The sequence below is a fragment of the Eulemur rufifrons genome, chromosome 3 (genome assembly GCF_041146395.1).
Source record: "Eulemur rufifrons isolate Redbay chromosome 3, OSU_ERuf_1, whole genome shotgun sequence".
NCBI classification, from domain to species: Eukaryota; Metazoa; Chordata; class Mammalia; order Primates; family Lemuridae; genus Eulemur; species Eulemur rufifrons.
Genome location: NC_090985.1, coordinates 92,570,281 through 92,597,274, shown reverse-complemented (window position 1 = coordinate 92,597,274; position 26,994 = coordinate 92,570,281). Strand labels below are relative to the sequence as shown.

At 36.0% G+C, this 26,994-nt stretch overlaps 1 protein-coding gene across 2 annotated transcripts in view; it reads left to right on the top strand.

Moving 5' to 3' along the window:
- RAB2A (RAB2A, member RAS oncogene family) overlaps positions 1 to 26,994 on the top strand; it is an 84,081-nt gene that overhangs the window by 43,985 nt on the left and 13,102 nt on the right. For both annotated transcript variants that reach the window (XM_069466461.1, XM_069466459.1), the window contains 4 exons: positions 119 to 186; positions 10,372 to 10,454; positions 10,727 to 10,819; positions 19,089 to 19,200. In XM_069466461.1, the coding sequence (XP_069322562.1) occupies positions 119 to 186; positions 10,372 to 10,454; positions 10,727 to 10,819; positions 19,089 to 19,200 (356 nt within the window). The remainder of the gene's footprint in view (positions 1 to 118; positions 187 to 10,371; positions 10,455 to 10,726; positions 10,820 to 19,088; positions 19,201 to 26,994) is intronic.

The window sequence follows — 26,994 nt, the reverse complement described above, 5'->3', positions numbered from 1 at the left end:
CTTAGAATAGCATGTACTAGAAATAGACAATCTGTTTTTTTAATCCTTGAATGTGAGATATATACCACTAGTGTATATATACTAGTTTGTGTAACAAATCGTTTTCTACTCTATTCAGGTGTAGAGTTCGGTGCTCGAATGATAACTATTGATGGGAAACAGATAAAACTTCAGATATGGGATACAGTAAGTATAACAAAAATACATTGTATGACCTAAGTAAAGTTGTTTTATGAGAGTACATTGTATGTTTGTTTTGATGTTATCATATGCCTGTTATGGTCAGACACTAACGACCTGCAGCCATGAGATGAAATGTGGTGTTAGAGATTAGTTTTTCTTTCTTTTTAAAATTTTTTTATTTTTAAATAAGAGATGGGGTCTTATCTAGGCTAATCTTGAACTCCTGGGCTCCAGCTACCTTCCTGCCTCAGCCTCCCAAGTAGCTAGGTCTAAAGGCACGTACCACTGTGCCCAGCCCAGATTGGTTTTTCTTATCCAGTGTTTTGAACAGGTGTGCCCCAGGTATTGGGTGTTGGTGAGCATATCTGAGTGAATGATTGGGCTATGTGGTCTAAATGGAAGTGTTCTAGAAACTATATTTTTAAGAAAAACAATCAGCATGTCTCAAGTACACATATGAAGTAAAATAAGAATATTAATACTATCAAGTAACTTATCCTGCCAGCTTATTGATTTATTTTAAAAGTTTGATTTATTACCAACCACTTGAAGCTCGCTTGCTTCTAATTTATATCCTAATTCTGTCATTTACCCTTGTTCATTAAGTACGTATTACATGCCATGCTATATAGGTTTTTTTTTTTTTTTTTTTTGTTGAGACAGAGTCTCACTTTGTTGCCCAGGCTAGAGTGAGTGCCGTGGCATCAGCTTAGCTCACAGCAACCTCAGACTCCTCGGCTTAAGCGATCCTACTGCCTCAGCCTCCCGAGTAGCTGGGACTACAGGCATGCGCCACTATGCCCGGCTAATTTTTTTCTATATAGATTTTTAGTTGTCCATATAATGTCGTTCTATTTTTTTAGTAGAGACGGGGTCTCGCTCAGGCTGGTCTCGAACTCCTGACCTTGAGCAATCCACCCGCCTCGGCCTCCCAGAGTGCTAGGATTACAGGCGTGAGCCACCGCGCCCGGCCTATATAGGTTTTAATGGTGGTTTCTCATCTGAACCACAGAATACAGAAAATAATTTGGTGACTGTTTTCTCTGTTCTTCCATTTGAGATGCATAAAAGTGAAGTTACTGTATTATATACGATGGATGCCTTAAGCTAGCGGTTTTCAAACTTTTTGGTTTTAGGACCCGTTTCTACTTTTAAGAATTAATGAAGACCCCAGAGAGCTTTAGAGTTTTATGTGGCTTAAAGTTATCAATATTTACCATATTAGAAATTAAAACTGAGAAGCTTATTAAATATTCAATCACAATTCATTTAAAAATAAAAATAATAAACTTAATACTTGTTAGGATGAACAATGCAATTTTAATGGAAACTACATTTTTCAAAAAAAAAAACTGTTCTAGTGAGAATAGTGGCATGATGTTATATTTTTTAAAATTCTATTGTCTGCTTAATAGAAGATGCTGGATTCTAATATCTGCTTCTGCATTAAGTCTTACATATGTTGTTTAGTTGAGGTATAGGAAGAAAATCCAGCCTCACACCAGTAGGCAGTTGGGAATGGAGGACCACATGGACCCTTAAAGAGTCTCACAGACTAGGGGTTCCTGAGACCAAGTGAGTTGCTGAAGGCTGTTACAGGACCTAGGTTTCCCCATATTGCTTATGTATCATGCAGTTGTCTCTTAAATGGTAACCCTACATCTCTATCTTGCCTGTCCTAGAATTATCCACTGGACCCTGGGTTCTTGAACTTTTCTTACCACCTCTTCAGTGAAGATTCATACTTTAACTGTTTCTTAGGATTTTCCCTCTGAGCCTAAAGCATCTCAAAACTTTTTTGATTTACATTCTCTCAGGTAACATGATTTCAAAACTGTATGGCAAACAGAAAAATAAAATATGCAAAGTCCCTTCTTTCTTAGAGGTTTAAAATTAATTATCTCTAACCAAAAGGAAGCATTTTCTACTTCTATATTAAGAATTTCTCTCATCTTTTTCAGAAATGATTTACATAAACTCAGTTGCTTTTTTAGCTAATAACCTGTGTAACACACATCTTTCAGTATAGTGTAATGTGAACCAGACTACTTACTGTTCTTTAATAAATGTGTTTTTCATACCTCATACTTTGCATAAATGCTTGCTTTACTTGAAGTGTTTTTTCCCGCTTTTCCATTTAAGACCAGCTACAATGTGAACTCTTCTGTGAAGGCTTTCTGAACCCCATGGGAATAACTGATTCTTCCCATAATAGTTTATGCATATTTCTGTTGTAGCTCTGACCCCATTGTCATCACAGGTTTTTGTTCACATATCTACCCTCCTCAGAATTAACATTATGAGGGAAGGAACCAACTATATCTTATTCCACTTTGTGTCTTGTGTTCTTAGCTTGTTGACCAAAAAATACAGTGATTGGTAAACTTTACTAAGTGAATGAATAGAGAATCTCATTCTTTCTAAGCAATTTATGGGATCATTGGATATGTTCAGGAGACAAGTACACAGTTTCAAAGAGAAAAATTTAATATAGTAATGATAATTATGTAATATTTTAGGCATAAACCACCTCATTGTCTGTACTTTATTCTAGTTTATTCAATTATTCTTCTGTCCTTAAAGTGTTCCCTTAAATAATCTTTTTTTTGAAACTTGAGTAAGCCATACATTCTCCAGTTGTCTCTTTTGTGGGTTAACTAGTCATACATCCTTTTGGTAGGAGCCTCTTATTTTCAGTTTTACATGGCAGTGATCTATCAAAAGAAATCTAAAATAATTTCTTACGCTAGACAGTATGAGAGGGAAATAGAAGAAAAATCTTTGTTTGCATTCCCCTAAGAGGGCAGAGGACTAGTTTTTCTCTCCTCTGTGTCTGAAAAGGAGAAACTGTAGCACCTTTAAAGACATCATAATGCCCAAGAAAGAACTCTGGGGCTTCCATGTGGAGGACTCTGGGAACCGATGGCCTGTTCCAGATTTTAAGGACTATTTGAAAAAGTTTAACTTACTTCTTTTGAAGGTTATTTCTTGAGTCTTTGTCTTATGGTTTTTCCTCTTATTTTCATTGCTTTTCTTCTTTCGTACCTAACTTCCAAAACTTTTTAGTAAATGTAATCTGATACACATTAAGTTTGGTGTCATGCTTAGTTTATATCTGAATGAAACAAGATTCTCCGTACTGTTAATGTTTTACAGTGTGTCTATATATTTGGATAGCTAGTTATGTTTTTAGTAGCAAGGGTTATATCATTCCTGACCCAGAACAATTACAAAACCATTCTAGAGTCCTCCAGGGGACAGTTAGCCAAATGTCAGGATTTGTTTCATCAGCCTTAAAGAAATAAAAATTTTCCTTCAATGGCCAAGTCTCAGTATCTTAGGATATTTGTCATCCATTGTATATTCATTTTCACTTCTCCAAAAATTTAAAGTTAAGAATTTTCCTTGCAAAATTTTCACGTCCACCACCTTTGCTTTCTTTTGCAAATAGTAAGTATATTCTCACAGATATTCCTTGGAGGCCTTAAGGCCATCAATCAGTTTCACAGCTGGAAGCAGTGATAAGCATCTATCAGTGCCTACTTTAGAGTACTTTCCCTTAGCCCTGTGATGAGTGACTTTTTTTTTTCTTCTATTAAAAGCCAAGGCCAAAGGTGTGAACATTCTTGGTGTCTGCCAGGATAAGTCAAAGAAGAAATGTAAGTTGCACCTAGTTCCTATTCATTGACTAGCAGAAAAAGGGTAGAAGAAATGTATTCTCACTGTTAGACCCTGTCTCTACTCTTACTGATCTTTTGCATTTTGTCATTCTTTCAGTCACCTTCCCAGCATATTCAAATAGATTGACTCTTCATCCCACCCCTAAAATTTGTAATATGAATATTTTAGTTAAGTCTATGTATCTGTTCAACTTCCCTAGAAATATTTCTATTTTAAATTCACAAATATTTTTCTATCAAGTAAGAATTAGTGAAACTATTTGACAAAGTTATGTGGAAACTTAACATGCTAAAAGTTCCTTCTCAAAAAATCACAGGCATTTTTTTTTTCGTCCTTTGAAAAATGTGTTGGTTTATATTCTTGAGTTCTTATCAAAAAACTGAGTATTATTTTCTTTCAATGCATCAGTAAGGATGGACCACCAGATGCAGTGGGGCCAGGGAAAGGGCCTAGGGCCTGGAACCTGGATCCAAGGGCTGGAAACAATCTTGCCTTTCTTCTCTGTTCCCATCAACAAACTCCCCACCACCACCCTACCCCACAGGAGTCCATCCTTGAAAGACTTAGAGCAGTGGTCTCCAACCTTTTTGGCACCGGAGGGACTGGTGTCATGGAAGACAATTTTTCCACAAACTGGGGATGGGGGGCAGGTACAGAGCTTAGGTGGTGATGTGAGTGATGGGGAGCAGCTGTAAATACAGATGAAGCTCCACACACTCGAATGCCGAGTGGCTGCCCGCAGCCTGGTCCCTGACAGGCCACAGATCAGTACTGGTCCGCAGCCCAGGAGTTGGGGACTGCAGGCTTAGAGGTCCAACTGTTTTTCCACCTTGAACAACCACAGGGACAGGAGATTGTCTTACACATCTCATTCTACTCTAATGATTACCTCTTACACAGGTAATATGGCAGCATTAAAAGAATCTGAAGTTGGCAAATCGTATCCTCTTTAAGTCTTTTTTTAAATCCTCAATTTTTTTTAAAGCATTCAGCATCTACTTTTCTTTCTAGACTAGGTCATTAAATATGAAATGTCCAATTTTGAATCAAGTATAGTTTATTCTATCTCAAACAAGAAGCAGTACAATTAATCAAACTATGCACCTAAACTGTCGACACAATTTTGCCATCTTAACAATAGCTTCTTTATGCCAGCAGCGAAGAAGCTTGGAGAGTGAGTGGCCATAAAATCTCAAAAGGCGTTTTCCACAGCTTGTTGAAAATTAAATATTTTTCCTTGCAAGAAGTGGTCCAACATGCCTGTAATCCTAGCACTCTGGGAGGCCAAGGTGCAAGAATCACTTGAGGTCAGGAGTTTGAGACCAGCCAGAGCAAGAGCGAGATCCCGTCTCTACTAAAAATAGAAAAAATTAGCTGGGCATGGTGGTAAGCGCCTGTGGTCCCAGCTACTCAGGAGGCTGAGGCAGGAGGATCCCTTGAGCCCCAGGAGTTTGAAGTTGCTATGAGCTAGGCTGACAGCACTTGCCCTAGCAACAGAGTGAAACTCTGTCTCAAAAAAAAAAAAAAAGAAAGAAAGAACAAATGTTAAAGTGAAATGTCAGAGATATCAACTGTCAAAGTTAGTACTTAAGGAAATTAGACATTTCATACTTAATAACTTAAATATTTCCAACCCTTGTTTCCCTTCTCAGATTCTACTTAAGTTTCTTTAGGAGACTCCCTGAAAAGTCCCAGAATTAAATAGTCCAGGTTGGCTTTTTCACCATCCTTGCTTGTGGACACGGAGGCAGCCTAAAAATCACTTTGATTCTGACTAATCCTACTGTCATCTAAAACAGAAGTTTTGTTCATGCATGTAGATTTCAAAATCTTTTTCCTCAGTGATAGCAGTTCCTTAATCACAGGTCTAGATTTCTAAGTTGAGTCTGTTTAACAATACCTGAGATTTAATGCTTGGGCAATGAACAATTTATTTGGCTATTTAGAAATCCTTTCTTCCTTCGTTTTGGTTCTTATCTGTGTTCTACATAGTTAGTGTTGTCAGATAGATGACTAGCAATGAAAGTAAGGGAAATATTACTGTAATATTGATTCTCACAAATCTTAATTTTCTAACTTTATTGGCTCTCTGGGATCAATCAGGGTGACATATTTGAGTGCCTACTATAAATATATTTCAGTACTCTGGAGTTAAGCTATCCCTCAAGGAGAACTAAGGAGGAAAAAAGATAAGCATTTGAGCAGTATGTTCATTTTATCTAATCAATACTATTAGAACCAAATGACTACATGAAAGTGCTTTTGGATTTGTGAGGAGAAAAGGATAACTATGGGCTGTGGTAGACAAGCTTCCTAGCTTTGTGAAAGAATTAGAGGCTTGAACTGGTCCTCAAAGGAAATGGAAATTGGATAGGTGGAGGGAGGAGAAAATAGTTTCTCAGGCAAGGTATTAAGCAGAGGCACAAAAGCAGGAATATTCAGACTACAGGCAAGATATCAGTAGAAAAAAAAATTGACTGATGAACAAGGCAGTTACTGAATAAGAAGAAATTTTCAAGAGACAAATAGAAATCTAATTCCCAAGAGCATAGGACTTTTAAGTCAAGGTATTTGGCGATATTTGAGCTATAACTTAACATGTGTAAAGTTGTATTTTATGGAAGTAATAGGAGAGGAAGAGGAGTTAAGATTACCACCAATTGCCAGCCAGAATTGTTACTACAAAAATTGTTATCAACAGAAAGATTCAGACACGTAGGAAAGCCAATTTGGGGGAATCTTTATCCAGCAATTGGAAGTAAATTTTAAAGTTATGGCACAAAGGATCAAGTTTATTTGCTTTGGCAATCCTCACATGGAAAATTAAGGTCTCTAAGACTTCTTTCACACAAATGTTCCATGACTCTGATTTTAATACTAAGCATCAATAAAAATGAACATGTTCACTATCTCTTGGGGCAAACTTGCTCTGCTCTACTCTTTTGCATGTCTGGGTATCTTGTCGATTTTTTTTTTTTTTTTAATGAAATCAAGCGGTTACATTGTGAGCTGATGGAAGCTCATTGTCCACTGTAGCCCCCCTCAAACGCCAGTTTGTTTTCTGGAGCTATTCACTTAGCCAGTTATTCCTGTTTCTTTAAATGCATTTTTCTTTACACCTGGAACTACTATTAGGAATCCCTTACTACAGAGAATTCTGTAACCCGTTTGGTTTTAAGCTTTCAAAATCCTTTTTAATCAACACTATAGTGAAGAGGATCAAATACAAGATCTGTAATTCTTAAGTTAACATTCTTTTTCACTTAAAACAATATAGGTCAGTCAGTTTGGACAAGTATATATTAAAGTACTTTTTAAAAACCAGATTACTTTGTTTTAATATCAAGATAATTAACCATTGGACTAAGTTTTTACAGTTAGTTGTTCTGTAACAGTTTACATATAGTTAGAGAAGCCATAATAAAACACTTCATTGGGCAAGACTTATTTTAAGGCTACCAATACCATAACCACAGAGACTAGGCCAGAGTTTGTGATGGTTTCCATACAAACGAGGGTCTCAAGAATTTGGAAACTATTCTGAATACTGATCTTTATTATAAACTAATCGTAGATTTTAAGATGCATATAGCTATATTCATAGTCTTCATTTGGAATGTATGATTTTTTATTTGATTTCAAAATGGCAGAAATCCAGATTCAGTGGATTCAGTATGAGGTGATGCATTGTGTAAGTTATTTCCATGTTGGAAGTATGTTTTTTGTTCTTTGCAAAACAATTTGAGAAGAATGGGAATGGTTCTAGAAGGTTTCTTTTCTCTTTTTCCTAAATTTATTTTTCGTTTTACTCTATTACTATATCTTATCTGGGCTGTAAACATGGAAGTTTTAGATCTTATAAGTGCTTTTCCAGCAATGTGTTCATTTTAATTTATCCTATAGAATGTCCTAGTGAAATTGGTTTAAAAAACTTTACCATTCTGGCACTCTGCAAGGCCAAGGCAGGAGGATTGCTTGAGCTCAGGAGTTTGAGACCGGCCTAAGCAATAGCAAGACGCCATCTCTACTGAAAAATAGAAAAGTTAGCCAGGCACAGTGGTACACACCTCTAGTCCCAGCTACTTGGGAGGGTGAGGCAGGAAGATCACTTGAGCCCAGGAGTTTGAGGTTGCAGTGAGCTATGATGACGCCTCTGCATTCTACCCAGGGTGACAGAGCGAGACTCTGTCTCAAAAAAAAAAAAACCACAAAAAAACTTACCTTTGCTCAGTGGGTGGCCATGGGAGACATAAGAGCTCTAAACCTGATTTTTCTTGTGAACTAATAAAATATTTATCTTTTTTGTATTATAGTAGTCCCTCCTTATCTGTAGAGGATACATTCCAAGACCCCCAATGGATGCCTGAATTTGCAGATAGTACCAAACTCTATATGTACTTGTTTTTTCTGTTTGATAACTGAGATGGCTACAGTTTGAGCATTCCTAATATGAAAATCCAAAATTTTTTGAGCTCTAACATACCACTCAAAGGAAATGCTCATTGGTGCATTTTGGATTTCTGATTTTCTGATTAGGAGTAATCAACCAGTAAGTGTAATGCAGGTATTCCAAAATCCAAAAGAATCTGAAATACTTCTCGTCTCAAGCATTTTGGACAAAGGATACTCAACTGGTACTAAGTGATTAACTGGGTGGGTAGCATAGCACATGTAGCATATATGCTGGACAGAAGGATGATTCACACCCCAGTAGGATGCACAAGATTTCATCATGCTACTGAGAAAGGCATGCAGTTTAAAACTTAGGAATTTTTTTTTCTAGAACTTTCCATTTAACATTTTCAGCCTGTGGTTGGCCACAGGTAACTGACACTACGTAAAGCAAAACCACAAATAAGGGGCAACTGATATATTTACCACAGAATCCTTTCTTGGTACATATGATTTCCAATGAAATGGATTTTTTTCCATGCTAAGCAATTAAAAAAGGTACTCCCAAAACTCTTTTATTTTTTAACTTGGATTTGAAAGGACTATTTTTGAAAGATATAACAATTAATTTCATGCTTTAAGCTAGTATCATCTAGTTTTTTAACCTCAAACTATATGAAATGATTTAGCTATTTTTACAGCTTTTTTGTATGATGCTTTTCTCAGTCTCTAATTTAGCATAAGACTTTATTGTGTGCCAAAATTGGTTACCAAGAGAGGGTCAAATTGTTAGTTTCCACATAGAAGTTATTTTCACTGAATTTTAGAATGTTAGGATTTACAGCTCTCCACTCATTTAGTTGGGATGGAGTACTGACCATTTTATGCACATGACTAAGACATTAGGATGTATTCTTTCACTCAACAGGCTTTCTCTGAATGCCTGCTATGTTCCAGACCCAGCTCTAGGCACTGGGAGTGGGAAGAATGGGAGGGAGTATAGAGGAAGGACCCACAAGAGTAAAGTGTTATATAGAGTGTCGAGTGTTAGAACAGGTAGAGCAGCATGAGCTGTCTGTTGCATTCTGAAGGTAGGAAGGGCTAAATATTTACATTGGAAGATGAGAACTCAACATGGAAAACTGAATATTTTTCAAGTTAGTAGATTTTCGATACTAAAACTGGCTGTTTACTTAATTAAAATGTTTTTTTCTCAAAGTAGAAAAGAAATGATTAAAAATGAAAAAGAACTTTTGGATAGAACTGTCTCAATTTTAAATGCAGAGACAATAGTCATATTCCATACCAGCCATTCTTTAAAAACAGAATGTTAGTACCATGAGTAAAAGAGAAAAATTACATAGTTTTGCATAATCTCATGTGTCTGTTTCATAGTGGATATAAAGATGACTTTTACATCCTGTTGCCTTTTGACAAGCATTATATATCAAATACAGAGAAAATTGATTAAGTGTGGAGAAAAAAATTATATAAATTAATTTCAGAACCATTTTCTGTTTTTCATAATAAAATGATTGCTCAAAGAATTTCATCTGATGACTGTTGAAAGCTCGCTGCAGTTTATGATATAACTGATAAAATCTGCATCCTTGGCCTTCCAACAACCTTTACACCAGCAGATGGTGGGCGTAAAGATGTCATTCATCATTTATTTACAATGGGCTTTATTTATTCTAGTGTCAACAGCTGCCCCAGGGAGTGGGTTATTGAATTCAAATGTGAGGCTCTGGGTTATTTGCTTCCTTTCAAATTTGTCTTCAGAGCTTAGTTGCTAGGAGTCCATTCTGTCCTCTAATAATGATTCATGTATTGTGAAGCCATTCAGTAAATTGGGTTGTCAGGGATTGCCAAAAAGGGTTTAGAGGTCTGGGGGCGGTGGGGGTGCAAGGGTTGGTGCAAGAGCTGCTACATGTGTGTCTGGTTGACTTGAGCAATAGCGGGATTATGTGACTTTTTCCTAAGACTCGTGAAGTTAAGTTTTCTTCTCTCCCTTTATGAACTCCTCTCATACCTGTCCATACTCTGAAAAGAATAATATGAAAATGTAGGGCACATTGTATTAAAGAAGACTCTCAACCTTTTCTTTCTTCACAGGCAGGGCAAGAGTCTTTTCGTTCTATCACACGGTCATATTACAGAGGTGCAGCAGGAGCTTTACTAGTGTATGATATTACAAGGTGAGAACTTGAATTTTTTACTTCAGTAGTCAGTACAGAGAATTTTTCTAAATGAAAAGAATAGCTTTGCCTTTATGCCCTGGCCTTTAAAATTGTATGCCTTGAATCAAATTTAAATATGATACAGAAATCTACAACTGAATTCTTTTCTTATTAAATAAACACACTCCAAATTGATCAATTTGGTGATATTATTCATTCGTTGGAATTTTCTGAAGTGTCATTACACTTAATTTATAAACTGAAATGTAATCAGTGAACTTTATGTTTAGGAGAGATACGTTCAACCACTTGACAACCTGGTTAGAAGATGCTCGCCAGCATTCCAATTCCAACATGGTCATTATGCTTATTGGAAATAAAAGGTAAGAAAGACTAATTTAGAGCTCACATTGCATTAATGATGAAGACTGGGGATTACTGTTTATGTGATTACTTTTTTTGTACATTTGTCCAAATGCAAGTTACTGGCCTCTTAAATTATAAAATTTTAAAAATTCTAAAGTATTTCTTTTGATTTTTAAAATACAGATAACAAGCTTTGTTAGAAATTATTATTATTATTATTTGAAATAGTTTTTGTTAAAAGTTATGCTTTACAAAATAATCCTGGCTGGGTGCAGTGGCTCATGCCTGTAATCCTAGCACTTTGGGAAGCCAAAGCAGAAAGATTGTCTAAGGTCAGGAGATCAAGACCAGCCTGGGCAACATAGCGAGACCCTGTCTGTACAAAAACTAGAAACATTAGCCAGACCTCCTAGCACACGCCTATAGTCCCAACTAGGCAGGAGGATCGCTTGAGCCCCAAGAGTTTGAGGTTGCACTGAGCTATATGATCATGCCACTGCCCTCACGCCAGGGCAACAAAGTAAGACCCTGTCTCAATTTTTTCAAATAAAACAAAAATAAGTAATAATAATCCAAAGAAGTTTTGTCAGGTTACTAATTTAAAATAAAACCCACTGACATGTTTGGGGGATGGAAGACTGTTAAGTATTATTATCCAAATTGTTTTAAAGACTCAACACTAGAAATAAGTATCTGTGTAAAACTCAGAAAAATATTATTTCCCCTTTTCATGACTTAATATGCATTATGTAAATTAATACAATATGTAGATTAATCAGGTGTATTTCTAAAGTCCAAAACACTCTTGATGTTATTTAGTAGATATCACATTAGTACTTTTAAGCTTACTTCCTTAGCTTTATATTAGTGTCATCCTGATATTGTTTCAATCTTACTGTACTTAAAGAGTATTATCTACATTAAACATCCTTGTGCTCTAAATTTAAAATGGTAGTACATGAAAAAACATAGTTGCTTGGTCAAAGTACTCACACTTAAATAAGAAATAGTGAAATGAATTTACAAATGATGCAAAACTGAACAGTGTTCACAGGATTATAATTGTATTTCACAAGGTACAGTCTTGCATTTCCGCAGACAAGAATTATTATTTGCTTTACTATTTCCCACAAGTTAATCTCTATCTCTACAACCTTTGAAAATGTGTAGGATGCAGTTAAAATAGTATTTAGAGGTAGATTATAACACTAAACATTTATTTGTATTAGGGAAAAGTTTGAAATCAACAACCTAGTCTTTTGCTTTAACCTAAATCTTTTACCTTTAATGTATAAAAAGCACATTAAATCCAAGGTGAGCAAAAAAAGATGATAAAGAGAAAACCAATGAAACCAAAAGCTAGTTCTTAAGAAGATAAAACAAAACAGATACTGATCAGGAAAAAAGACACACATTACCAATATGAAGAATGAAAGGGTGGCAGGGCACAGTGGCTCACACCTGTAATCCCAGCACTTGGGGAGATGGAGGTGGGAGGATTGCTTTAGGTCAGGAGTTTGAGACCAGCCAGAGCAAAAGCAAGACCCCATCTCTACAAAAAAAAAAAAAAAAATGAAAAATTAGCTGGGCATGGTGGCATGCACCTATAGTCCCAGCTACTCAAGAGGCTGAGGCAGGAGGATTGCTTGAGCCCAGGAGTTTGAGGTTGCAGTGAGCTATGATGATGCCACTGTACTCTAGCAGGGGTGACAGAACAAGACCCTGTCCCCCACCAAAAAAAAGAATGAAAGAATGCTATCATTATAAATCCTATAGATATGAAAAGAATAATAAGAGAATATTGTGAATAAACTAAGTAAATGGAGAGATATACCATGTTCATGGATTGTAAAACTAAATATTAATATTCTTAAAATGTTAAGTTAGTCCCAGATTGTTCTAAATATTTATCATAATCCCAATCAAAATTCTGCAGACTTTTGGGGAGAGGGTAGATATTGACAAGCTGATGTGAAAATTTATATGCAGGCTGGTCCAATGGTAGGGGGTTATCAGAACTTATTAACATTAGTGTCACTGAAGTTGGTATACAACCCCTTGCTAAATTCGACTGACTTTTAAAGAACTAAAATAAAAAATAGAATTTATATGCAAATTCAGAGGCCATAGAATAGCCGAATTAACTTTGACAAAGAGGAACAATATTAAAGGATTTATTAATGTCACTAATGCTGATTTCCAGATTATTATAAAGCTAATGTAATCAATTTAGTCTGGTATTGGCATAGACAGGTATAGATCAATGGAACGGAGTAAGTTCAGAAGTAGATCCATTCATATATGGTCAATTAATTTTTTGATAGTGGTGCTAATTCAGTTGGGGAAAGGGTAATCTTTTCATCAAATGTTGCTGAAACAGTTGAATAGCCATGTGTAAAAATACGAACCTCAACCCTTACTTTGTACCATACACAAAAATTAGCTGAAAGTGAATCATAGACCTAAATGTAAGAGCTAAAACTATTAAAAATTTCTAAAAGAAAACATAAATCTTAGTATCCCTGGTTTTGGCAAGCATTTCTTAAATAAGACAGGAAAAAAAGCATGAATTATGTAAGGAAAAAAACAATAAATTATATCTTAACAGAATTTAAAACTTTTGTTCTTCAAAATAGAGTTACACTATTGTATAACATGGTGACTGTAGTTAATGATGATATATTATATTCTTGAAAAATGCTAAGAGAGTGGATGTTAAGTATTCTAACCACAAAATGATAACTATGTGAGATAATACATATGTTAATTAGCTGGATTTAACCATTCCACAATGTATGTATACTTCAAGACATCATGTTATACATGATAAATACATACAGTTTTTATCTGTCAAATAAATAAATTTGAAGGGAAAAAAAAAGACAGTTAAAAAAATAGGCCAGGCTCAGTGGGTTTATGCCTGTAATCCCAGCACTTTGGGAGGCAGAGGCAGGAGGATCACTTGAGGTCAGTAGTTCAAGACCAGCTTGGGCAACACAGCAAATCCCTGTCTCTACAAAAAATAAAAATAAAAAAATTAGCCAGACATGGTGGCTTGTTCCTGTAGTCTCAGCTACTTAGACTGGGACAGGAGGATCACTTGAGCCCAAGCATTTGAAGCTGCAATGACCTGTGATCACACCACTGAACTCCAGCCTGGGTGACAAAGTGAGACCTTGTATCTAAAAAAATAAAATTTATAGGCAAGCTACAGACTGGGAGAAAATATTTGCAAAACATGTTATCTCACAAAGGATTTGTATCTAGAATATATGAAGAATTCTTAACAGTTCATTAATAAGAAGACAACCCAGTTTTGTAAAATGATCAAAAGGTTTGAGCTGGCACTTCACTGTGTAAGATGTATAGCTGGTGGGAATGTAAAATGATACAACCTCTTTGGAAAGCAATTTGATTGTTTCTTTAGAAATTAAACCTACGTCTACCGTACTCCCTCCCATGGGTGGGGAACTTGCAGCCTTCTAATTTCAAGATTGTTCTTTTTTAAGCACCAAAGGAGACAAGAAAAGCTTTATCTTTCACTGCTGCACCCCTTTTAATAAAAGGATTTGTTCTATAAAATTTGGATTCAGTCAAAAGGTGACACTTAAGGACCTAGAAGGCCACATGTGTCCTTAAGGCTGCTACCAGGCAGCCATTTTATTCCTAAATATTTACGCAACTATAAATAAATGTTTTCATGCATCTACAGAAAGAATTATGCACAAATAACTCATAGCAGCTTTATTTATAATAGCCCCAAACTGGAAACAACCCAAATGTCAATTAACAGGTAAATAGATAAGGAAATTGTGATATAACTTTACAGTGGAATACAACTAAACAATAAAGAGGAATTAATCATTGATACATAAAACAAAGTGGATGATTCTAAAAATAATTACACTGAGTGAAAAAACCTTTACCAAAACTACTGTGTGATTACATTTATGTGAAATCCTAGAAAAGGCAGACTAATATGCAGTGGCAGAAAGCAGATCATCAGCTGCCGAGGGTACAAGGGGAGGAAGGGATGAGGTACCATGGGGTATGAGAAAACTTTTGGGGACTAATGGCTTTTCAGATATACGTGTGCAAAAACTTAACCAAATTTTATATTTAATTACAGTTTCTTTTATGTTGGTTTACCTCAATAAAGCTATTAAAAAGCTATAATATAATGAAATGACATTATACCATAGATCTTATTTTAGAGTATTTTATTTTTATAGAATTGAGGTTTGCTATTAAGAGAAAATAATTGTGACATTTGCATTAAAAAAAGCCAACTATTGATTACTTCTTTGTAAGGAGAAGTATCTGTTATCACGACATTCACTCAAGGCCTTTCTTAGGTATTCTTTCTTTCTTTAAATCATCTCACTAAACCTTTTTGAGGTTAAAGCTATTGGAGGAAAGCTTTAATCTTTCTACTATGGAATTATTCTACCATTCAATGTATGAAATAATAACATTATTTGGACAATGTAGAGAATTTTCATGCTTTTATCTTACCAGTTTTTTTCCTTGTGTCTGAAACATGAGTGACAACTTACTGGTGGCTTAAATTGTTCACTTACCATAAGGAGCTGATAGTTCAAATGTGAAAAGGAAAAACAAGAGATGTCTCTAATGATTATAGATGGATAACCTTTATAATGAAAGGGTATCATGAATGAGAAAGAACAGTGAAAAATAAATTGAAATGATTATTATTGGATAAGGTGAGTTGAGGTAGACATCAAAATAGGAATAAGCAATTTTTGGATTAGATACATTAAGCAATAGGGAGCCAGTGAAGGGATTTGAGAAGGGTGGTGACCTAATCAGAGTGACAAATAACAGTTTTTCTTACTATGGCATTTTAGATTGGTCACATAAGAAATAGGAAGCAGGCCAGGCACAGTGGCTCATGCCTGTAATCCTAGCATTCTGGGAGGCCGAGGCGGGTGGATCATTTGAGCTCAGGAGTTCGAAACCAGCCTGAGCCAGAGCGAGACCCCGTCTCTACTAAAAAATAAAAAGAAATTAGCTGGACAACTAAAAATATACATAAAAAATTAGCTGGGCATGGTGGTGCATGCCTGTAGTCCCAGCTACTTGGGAGGCTGAGGCAGAAGGATTGCTTGAGCCCAGGAGTTTGAGGTTGCTGCGAGATAGGCTGACGCCACGGCACTCTAGCCAGGGTGACAGAGTGGGACTCTGCCTCAGAAAAAAAAAAAAAAAAAAAGAAATAGGAAACAGAGCTTAAAAAGATGAAAGTTTTTAATAGTAAAACGATTATAATACAAACCTTAAACAAAAAGGGGACGTAAATTTAAAAAATGGTTTAGGAGAAAAAGGTATGTAAGTAATGCAAGCAACTTAAATGGGTTTCATAGGGAGTAAAAAGTCAAAGACAACAATATGATTTTATTCCCAGAAAACTGAGGTGTTTTTATTACTTTATTTTATTTTTTGCATGAAGAAGACATAGTTTTACATATTTCTTTTTTTAAAAAACTTTGCGTTTAAATTGATAGAAACCGATAGAAAAAACTGTGAGATACATGCCCAACATTTATATTATTTTTAATTACATTTTTAAAAGAATGTCCAAATTATAGATTGAATATGTAAAAATTCTACTATTATTTATCTTTGGAGTTTTATGCTCAAGAATAGGAAACACATTTTAAGGAACAAATTGCCAAACTACAGAAATATACCCAGAATTGTGGTGAATATAAAAACTATGTAATTTAGTAAATATAAAAAATCAAGAATATTCTTTCAACATAATTTATGTTCTTGACCATGTTCACACAAAGAGTAAAAAAAATAAATAAATAAATAAATAAACATAATTTATGTATCAGACATGATGGTAACTTTAGACTGGTAGTCATAGATGTAATAGCAGATATATTTCAAGAGGCTAGTCTTGAACTAATGTCACATATGGCAGAACCAGAATTAATGACTATTGGATATTATAATAAGGAAGTTTTAAACTCAATATTAGGAAAGCTCTTTAAATTCTAAGAGTTGTCCTAATACAGAACAAGTAAAGTACATAGGAAATATTATATTGATGGACATATCTGTTTGTAGTCTTTTCTTATCCTAAATCATACCATTAATGCTCTTAGAGCATATCATGTAGTCAGGACTGGAAGGAGAAACAGAAAAGGAGAGGGAGAGGGGAGGGAGAAAGGCAGGCATGGAGAGGAAGAGGGAAGTAGGAAGAAGACAAAAGGAAGAGGAGGAGAAGGAGAAGGGGTGCCAGGAGAGGAGGAGGAGGAAAAAGAAGAGGAAGAAATAAACCACCACCACCAATAACAAAAAACACTTAAAGAATTACTATTGTCTACTAAGTTAAGTGAAAACTCTTGGCTTTGCCCTAATTTCCACACTAACCACACAATAAAATTGGACAGCACAAATTTTGCTGAACTTCGTAAGTTTATTTTCTCACTCTCACTGCTACATACATTATTATTCCAACCTACCATCATCCATGGCCTCATCTATTATATTGGTCATTAATGTCTTTATTTCCTCTCTTACTTCCATTAAAGTGTGTTTCCCATACGTCCACTATAGTTATTTCTTTTAAATGTCACATTATGTCCTTTCTTTGCTGAGGCTTTTTTAAAAGCAACTTTTTACTAAGTACATATTCAAATACAGTGTCTGTAAAGTTTTTTAATTTGACCTATAGTAAGAAATACATTTTACATCATGGCCTAGTATATACATTGTGTGTGCACCTACATATATAACAAAACTGTCACAAATTATACCTGTATATGTAAAACAGAAATTTTTATGAAACAGTGGATGATACACTCTTATATTTTCTATTCTGTTTCTTTTTTTAAATTCTGGTTATGACCTACTAAAATGATTTTACAATTCACTGCATCATGACAGTTTGAAAAATAATCTCCTGGAAAAGTTTTAGCACATATACACAGAAAAATATATAAAGTGTTTATTGTAACATTGTTTGTAATAATAAGAAATTACAAGTAACTTTGTCTAATGGAAAATTAAAAATAAGTTGTATTGCATTCATTTAGTAGAATATGATACAGCAGTAAAAAGTTAAGAAACTAGATCAATGTGTATTGTGTGAATAAATTTGAAAAACGCAATGTTGACCAAAATTAATGAGCTGTAGAACAGTAGCTACATCTGGATTTTTTTTAACTTGCAAAAGAAATGCTATTTATGGTTATAAATACAGAGTGTAAATATAAAAACAACCATGAGAATGAAAACACCAAGTTGAAGTAGTGTTACCTTTGGGGTAAGAGGGAGGAAAATGGGATCAGGAACACATGCACAGGAGGCAATTTAGCTGTTATTGATTTTATTTCTTAAAGGGAAAGAAACTCAAAATCTGTTAATATGTCAAAGCTAGCTGGAAGTAAATGGATATTATTAATATATGATTATATATCCTTGTCTGTATAAATATTGTATGGTAGTAATAAGTATAAAGAAAACTATAATAAATATTGTATAATTGTAAAGTTTTTAAACTTTTACAATAAAACACACTTGAAAAAGACTGCTACTTTCCCCCCCACCTCATGAATACAATTCTGACATGATAAAAATGAATATCCCTGCTTTCATCCAAAATTTCTGGTTTCCTAAGGAAGAGGGGGAAACCAGCCCAGGTCGGAAACAGAGCACTTCAAAACTCCCATGCTGATCAGTGATTTAATCTCTCTTTCTCTATCTACCCCACCCCTTTTTTTATAACAGTTTTTCTTTAAGAAGAAACTGGGAATTAAACCAACTGGGGTTAATAATCTAATGTTTCTTTACCACTTTGGATTTTACTAAACAATTCCCTATAGCTTCTGAGTGTTATATTTTAATCACCTTCATAGAAACTCAAATCAGTCTGGCCAACAGATGGGGGAGATAGTATAGTACTGCTCTTTCAAATTGTTATTTTCAGCAAAATGGTTTGCTTGTTTGGGAAGCCACTTTACTCAACGTATAGGGTATTGGACTAGAGGTTCCCTTTAGGTTGTTGCTAGTTCTGGCATTCTGGGACTCTAACTCAGAATCTTTCTTCTGTTGGATTATTAGTTCTTTGAAACTAGACAGTGTATTCTAAACACTTTCACCTTTGTAATACCCAGGATAATGCAGTTAATTACTATATGTTAAAAATTAGTTGAAAGAATGGTCAGTACAACTTTGAATCCCATGGTGCACTTTCCCCAGATGCCTGTATTTGTACCATTTTGGATAATAACATGACCCTTTCTTTCCCATGTTTAGTGATTTAGAATCCAGAAGAGAAGTAAAAAAAGAAGAAGGTGAAGCTTTTGCCCGAGAACATGGACTTATCTTCATGGAAACTTCTGCTAAGACTGCTTCCAATGTAGAAGAGGTAAATAAGAGGCCCTTTTAAATGTTCATCATCTTTTTATGTAATAGAAATGTTTAAATACCTTCATATTTATTTATTGGTATTTCTTTCATAAGTTTTTAGTCTCTGCTAGCCTTTGAATATCATAAAGTAGGAAAATTTCTTCCCTTTAAAATGCCTTGTAACATTCATCTTCTATCAGACCCTTAAATTATATTCTGAGCCTTCTCTTGAGGCCTTAATGCTGTAACACATCTTTGTACGTATTTTCCCTAAAATCCCACAATATTTTGTATTGCATAGCAGGGAAAAAAAGGACGCTGATGAAATTTACAGATGTTTCAAGACAACAAACAAATGTAGCTATTTGTATCTACTACTGCTTTTAAATAAGGAAAGTATTATATTATTGCTAAGTAGCATTATACAAAGTATGAAAATTCTGCTATCTTTAATAGATGAAATTTGCAGTATCTCAATTATTTCCATTGATCAACCTGAACTATTGGAAGTTTTTGAACACATGTTCTTTTATGCTGTATGTGTTTAGATACGGTATTTATATACAATAAGTAGATAATTGGACAGTTGATCAGTTGATCTTCTCTAAGGTAAATGTATTACTATACTATTATTCTATTAAAATAGGATATGAGGCTAAGAAATCAAATAGTTTATTTACCCAATGTAATGCTTAGTTCCCACCTTCTGAGTGGTTACAGCTCATAAGAGCAACTGCAGAGGCCAGGCGTGGTGGCTCATGCCTGTAATCCTAGCACTCTGGGAGGCCGAGGCGGGTGGATCGTTTGAGCTCAGGAGTTCGACACCAGCCTGAGCAAGAGCGAGACCCCATCTCTACTAAAAAAAATAGAAATTAGCTGGACAACATTAGCCAGGCATGGTGTTGCATGCCTGTAGTTCCAGCTACTTGGGAGGCTGAGGCAGAAGGATTGCTCGAGCCTGGGAATTTGAGGTTGCTGTGAGCTAGGATGATGCCATGGCACTCTAGCCTGGGCAACAGAGTGAGACTCTGTCTCAAAAAAAAAAAAAAAGAGCAACTGCAGAAAGGGATTCTAAAAAACAAATGACTGAAGAATCTCATTGTTCTAAGGCAAACAGAGGACAGGATCCCAGCCAGCAGCTAGCACTGTGCCCTTGACATAGTAAGCAGTCAGTAAATACTTATTAAGAATGATACTTAGAGTTCTTCTAATTAACCCTTGAATCCAGAAATTGACTATAGCAATTCTACAGCATTGGTATTTTCACTGAAAAATTCCTTCTTAATTAACATATACAGTCATGCATTGCTGTACAACAAGGATACATTCTGAGAAATATGTCATTAAGCAATTACATCGTCATGCAAACATAGAGTATGCTTACGTGAACCTGGCGGTGTAGCTTACTACACACCAGCTACAGACCTTGGTAGTTGAGCAATGACACAACAGTGATTTCCTTTGGTTTTCTTTTTGCCTCATACCTCAGACTGGATGCTAGAGAAACTGGCAACCTAGAAAGGCCAGCGGGTACAGGAAAAAATAAAAGAAGGCTATTCTGACCAAAGGACCAGGAAAAAGGCCCTGGCAAGATAGAAAGCTCTTAGAAAATAACCATTCTGCTACCGCCAGATGTCACAGAAAAAATTGTGATGCCGCTTCTAGCATCACCAGGCTACGATGATGTTCTCCCACCTTCACCTGGCAGTAATGAAGTAGCACCCCTCCACTACCACCGCCATTTCCCTGTTGGAGTAGTATCAGAAGAAGAGAACTAAAGCAAAGGCTGAAGTAAGATCCAGAGTCCCATAACATAGTATCCAAAATGCCCAGGTTTCAATAGAAAATTGCTTACCATACTAGAACCAGGAAGATCTTAAATTGAATGAAAAAAAAAAAAAAAGATAATCGATGCCAACAGTGAGATGACAGAGATACTAGAATTATCTAACAAAGATTTTAAAGCAGCCATTATAAAAATGCCTCAACAAACAATTAGGAACATACTTGAAACAAATGAACAGTAGTCTTAGCAAACAAAGAGGAAGTTTCAGCAAAAGAAATACAAGATAAAAATAAGAACCAAATAGAAATTTTAAAACTCAATGGATGGGCTTAACAGCAGAATGGAGGGGACAGAGAAAAGAAATAGTGAACTGTATGACAGAACAATAGAAACTAACCAGTATAAACTGCAGACAGGACATAGACCAGAAGAAACAAAATGAACAGTGCCTCAGGTACCTATGGGACTATAACAAAAACTATCATATGATATGTCCTAAGTCCTATAAGGCAAGGACAAAGAGGATGGCTCTGAAAAAATACTCAAAGAAATAATGGCTGAAAACTTTCCAAATATGGCAAAAAATATAAATGTACAAATTCAAGAAGCTGAGCCAACCCCAAACAGGATAAACCCAAACAAATCCACACCAGTACAAACCTCTGTATCTCTGAAAGTAAAGGACAAAGAAAACATCTTGAAAACAATGAGAAACAATATTCTACCTGTAGGGGAAGAGCTAATCTAATAATGGCAGATTTCTCATCAGAAACCATAGAGGCCAGAGGAAATGGCATAACATTTTTCAAGATCTGAAAGAAAAGAACTGTCATCCCAGAATCCTATGTCAAGGGAGGTTAGGTTTCTACACTAAACCTGATTTTGTACAGTGACAACACTAGTAGACTGTGTGATTAGTTATGTATATATAATGCAATGCCTGGAGCTACTATTTTAAAAGTTATACAAAGAGATACCTTAAAAAACAATAAATCAGTTTTTGGAACTCTAAAAAAATGTTCAGTTAACCCACAGGAAGCAGGGAAAAGAAAATAAAAAGCAGAAGACAAAGTGAAATGGCAGATTTAAGCCCTCACACATCAATAATTGCATACAATGTAAATTGTCTAAGTACACCAATCAAATTATAGAGATTGGTAGAGAGAATTGAAAAACATGACTTGGCTATATGGTGTCTACAAAAAACTCACTTCAAATATAATAATACAGTGGGGTTGAAAATAAAATGGGAAAAGATGGATCATATAAACATTAATCAAAAGAAAACAGGAGTGGCTATATTAAGATAAGATAAAGTAGACTTAAGAGCAAAACTTTTACCAGAGATAAGTAGGGCATTACATAATGATAAAAGAATCAGTCCACTGAAAAGATGTAACAATCCTAAATATGTATCAGATAACAGAACTATAAGATAATGTAAAGCAAAAACTGATGGAGCTGAGAGAAGAAATAGAAAAATCCATAATTATGGATGGAGACTTAAGCATCCCTTAGGTGCCCTCAGAACGTATACCAAGATAGACCACATTCTGAACCATAAAATAAACCTCAATAGATTTAAAACTATTGAACTTATATGGAGTATATTCTCTAATCACAATGAAATTAAACTAGAAATCAACAACAGATTACAGGACAAATCTATAGACACTTGGAAACTAAACAATATACTTCTAATCTCAAAGAGGAAGTCTCAAAAGAAATGCAAAAACACATTGAACTAAATGAAAATACAGCATATCAATTTGTGGAAAATAGCTAAAGCGGTGTCACAAGAGGGAAATTTATAGCATTGAATGTACATAGTAGAAAAGAGAGGCCGGGCGCGGTGGCTCACGCCTGTAATCCTAGCACTCTGGGAGGCCGAGGCGGGTGGATTGCTCAAGGTCAGGAGTTCGAGACCAGCCTGAGCGAGACCCCGTCTCTACTAAAAATAGAAAGACATTATATGGACAACTAAAAAAAAATCTATATAGAAAAAATTAGCCGGGCATAGTGGCGCATGCCTGTAGTCCCAGCTACTCGGGAGGCTGAGGCAGTAGGATCGCTTAAGCCGAGGAGTCTGAGGTTGCTGTGAGCTAAGCTGACGCCACGGCACTCACTCTAGCCTGGGCAACAAAGTGAGACTCTGTCTCAACAACAAAAAAAAAAAAAAAAAAAGAAAGAAAAGAGAAAGTCTAAAATCAGTAATTTTAAGTCCTACCTCAAGAATCCACAGCAAAATAAACCACAAAAAGAAAAACAAACTCAAAGCAAATAGAAGGAAGGAAATAATAAAAACCAGAAATCAGTGAAATTGAAAACAAAAATCAGGGAAACAAAGAGCTGGATTTTTTTTTCCCTAGCTCTAAACATGCTATTATCGTTTATCCTTTTTGTTGTTCGCTGGGGAAGTACACCTGTAAATGTGATAGTAGAAGTACCCCCCAGAGTTCTTCTCCTAGATGTCAATGAAATAAAGAAGCCAATTTCAACCAAAATTTTTTTCTTATCTATATGGTATTCCCATAGGAACAGGAGACTAGAACTCCTTTTTTACATTTTCAATTCCTGTTACTGATTTTTTTCAATGTAATATTTGGATGCTATGCATGTTTAATAATAATAATGCAGTTGGATATTCATAGGGCACTTTATCAAAGTTCTTTCACGTATATTATCCCAATTTTCCAAGGGCTCAAACCCAGGTGTTGAAGTTCCCCATTTCATTCTTCTTTATATTGTGCTACACAATAGAGAATAGCCATAATAAAGATTAGCCTGTCCTCCTTTGAGGAGCTTTCATTAAAATGATCACTTCTGCAAGGGTTCCATGGACACATAAGTTTAGGAGTAGCTGGAGTGTATCCCCCTTTTAGAAAACCAGAATTCACAATAGTATGTTGATTTCTGAGAACCCACTGTTAAAAAAGTTACCAACCTTTATTCAATCCAGAGTTTTCCAGGTGTGACTTAGCCATTCTCCCAAAATTGGAACTGGTGGGAGGATGAATAATATCTGTTAACATACCAAGGACTGATGTCTCTTTTATTTTGCTTGCTCTTTGACTTCATGGTAACATAGAGGTTGTGGTGGGGGCTTGGACAGTACCCTTTTTTTAAGCTCAGAATGTCTCATATGATTTTTTTTCAAATTAGTTGTATTTTTGAGCAGTGCTTCTCAAAAATCAGTGTGTATACAGATCACCTAAGAATCCTGTTAAAATGCACATTCATGCCTAATTCAGTAGGTCTGTGGTGTGGCCTGTGAGGCTGCATTTGTAATCAGCCCTCAACTAACCTAGATGCTACTGATCCTGGGGTCACTCGCCAGGGAACTCTGAGGGCTGTGGAGAGGTCCAGTCGGCTCTGTCACCTTACAGGAGAATCTGGCAGAGTGTGCTCCCTCCCCTCTCCTCAGTGACCTTGTTTCAGATCTTCTCCTCTTCATCCTTTCGTTCTCTATTGGTTCTTGGCTCCCAGGATATAATCAAGTTTCAGCCATCTTAAAAATATTAGATCATTAAATATGAAATGCCGAATTTCAAATTGAAAGTGTAGTTTATTATATCTCAAACAAGAGGCAGTACAATTAATCAAAGTATGCACCTAAACTATCGACACAGTTTTGCCATCTTAACGGTAGCTTGTTTATGCCAGCAGCAAAGAAGCCTGGAGAGCAAGTGGTAATGAAATCGCGAAAGGCATTTTCCACAGCTTGTTGAGAATTAAATATTTTTCCTTGCAAGAAGTAGTCCAAGTAGTCAGTTGGTGCAAGGTCTGGATGACAGAGAATGTCTAAGTCCAGCTTCTGTAGTTTGAGCAGCGTTGTTTGTGCGACATGTGGTGGAGTGTTGTCTTGGAAGAGGATTGGCCTGTCTCTATTGACCAATGCTGGCTCCTTTATCGCAAGCATCCTCATCATTTCATCCAATTGGTTACAGTAGACATCCTCTGTAATTGATTGGCCAGGTTTCATGAAGCTGTAGTGGATAATACCAGCACTGGACCACCAAACAGACACCAGTAGCTTTTCTGGATGAATATTCAGTTTTGGACTGTGTTTCAGCACTTCATCTTTATCCACCCATTGTGCTGAATGCTTGCGATTGTCAAAAAGAATCCATTTTTCATCATACGTAACAATGTCATAGAAATGATTTGCCTTTATGTCATGACAACAAAGAAAGGCAAGCTTCATGACGATTTCTCTTCTGACTCTCTTTTAACTCATGTGGTACCCATCTATCCAGCTTCTTTACCTTGCCGATTTGTTTCAAATGGTCCAATATTGTTGGAATAGGAACATCAAATCCTGCTGCTAATTCAGGCGTAGGTTGAGATGGATTCACTTCCACCTCAACTTAGAGCTCATCATTTATTCACCTTGGTCTCAGGTTGCCCAGGTGGCTCATTTTCAAGATTAAAATCACCTGAACAGAACTTCTCAAACCATTGATGTACTGTGTGGTTCATTAGCCACATCCTTCCCAAACACGTCATTGATATTTTGAACTGTCTACACTGCATTGTTTCCATGACGGAACTCATATTCAAAAATAACACAGATTTTTGACTTATCCATGGTTTCACAAAAATTGCTCTAAAAGAAAATTTGAAAGATAATCACAAGCCAAAACATGTGTTTGAAAGAATGAGGATGTACCTTCACAAGAAACATAAAACATGAAGTGTCAAAGTGAAATGTCATAGATACCACCTGTCAAACTTAGTGCTTAAGGATATCAAACATTTCATACTTACCAACGTAAATAAAATCCTATTGTTCTATTTCTCCTGGATATGTTCCCTTCCAGCTTCTTTTAAGAGGTGTCTCCATTTCCTTGTTCTTTTTCACTCCTCATTTCACAGTCAGACATCCTCCACCATGGCCAGGGTCATCCTGGACTTTCTAAAAGCCACACCTAACAAATACTTTTATAGCCTTACGTTACACAGTCCTTTGGGGTATCTGATACTTTTGACTACTTTTCTATAAACTTCCTTAGCTCCACGACACCATTTTCTCCTCTTTTTTTGTGCCTCACGTGCCTTCCCCAGACTCCTTTACCAGCTCTTTTTTCCACTTTGAGATGTCTCCTAAATCCATGACTTCAGGTACCTATTTAGGCTGTATATTCAGGTCCACACTGACAGCTTCTGCCTAGACAGCTCTGCGTGAGTGGTCTTCAGACCCTTCCAATTTAAAACATCCAGCCTGAATTAACAGCCCTTCTCTACTCTAGTTTGCAAATCTTCTATATCCTCTATTTTATAGTGTTTCTTTCTCTTACCCCTTCACATTGATTTATTCAATTAATATGTTATCACTTTCCACCTATTATTATTTCTACCTATTAAATATCTTTCCATATTGGCCTCTATCATCGTTTTCTCCTAATTGGACTTCCTATCTTCATTTTTCAGTCCTTCATTTTCAGTCCACTATGGCCTGTGGAATCTTTCTAAAAATGAAAATTGAATGTCACTCTCTAATTTTATTTAAGCCACACAGCAGTTCCCCACAGCTTCAGCATCAGATTCCTTAGCGTGGCAAACAAGGCCCTTTGATTGCTAGCCCCTCACAATATGTTCCATTTTAAACTAAGAGCTGATCAGCTTCGCAGTGCTCTCTCCCTTCCTCCACAAAAGTGTTCTCTGTGCTCGCAGTGTCCGCCCTTCCTACCTGATCCTTCAAGGGTATGTTCAAATCCAATACCTCCTCTGGAGTGCCTTCCACGACACCTCCATCTTCCCTCCACCACCAGCCACCACACACATACACACAGGTGTCAGAATTGATGGGCTCTTTTCTCTGTACTCACTCCTGTGTCATCCTGGGCGCGAATTCACCTTGGCACTATATCATTGTGCTTGTTTGTCATTGCACCCACCGTAAGGATAGAGTTCCTTGAAGACACAGACTCTTCATCTCTCATCCCACACATGGTAGATAACAAAAGTTTAGGTGGCTAAGTATTTATTTGCTTCAACCTTACTCCTCCTCTTTCAGTCTTTAGTCAG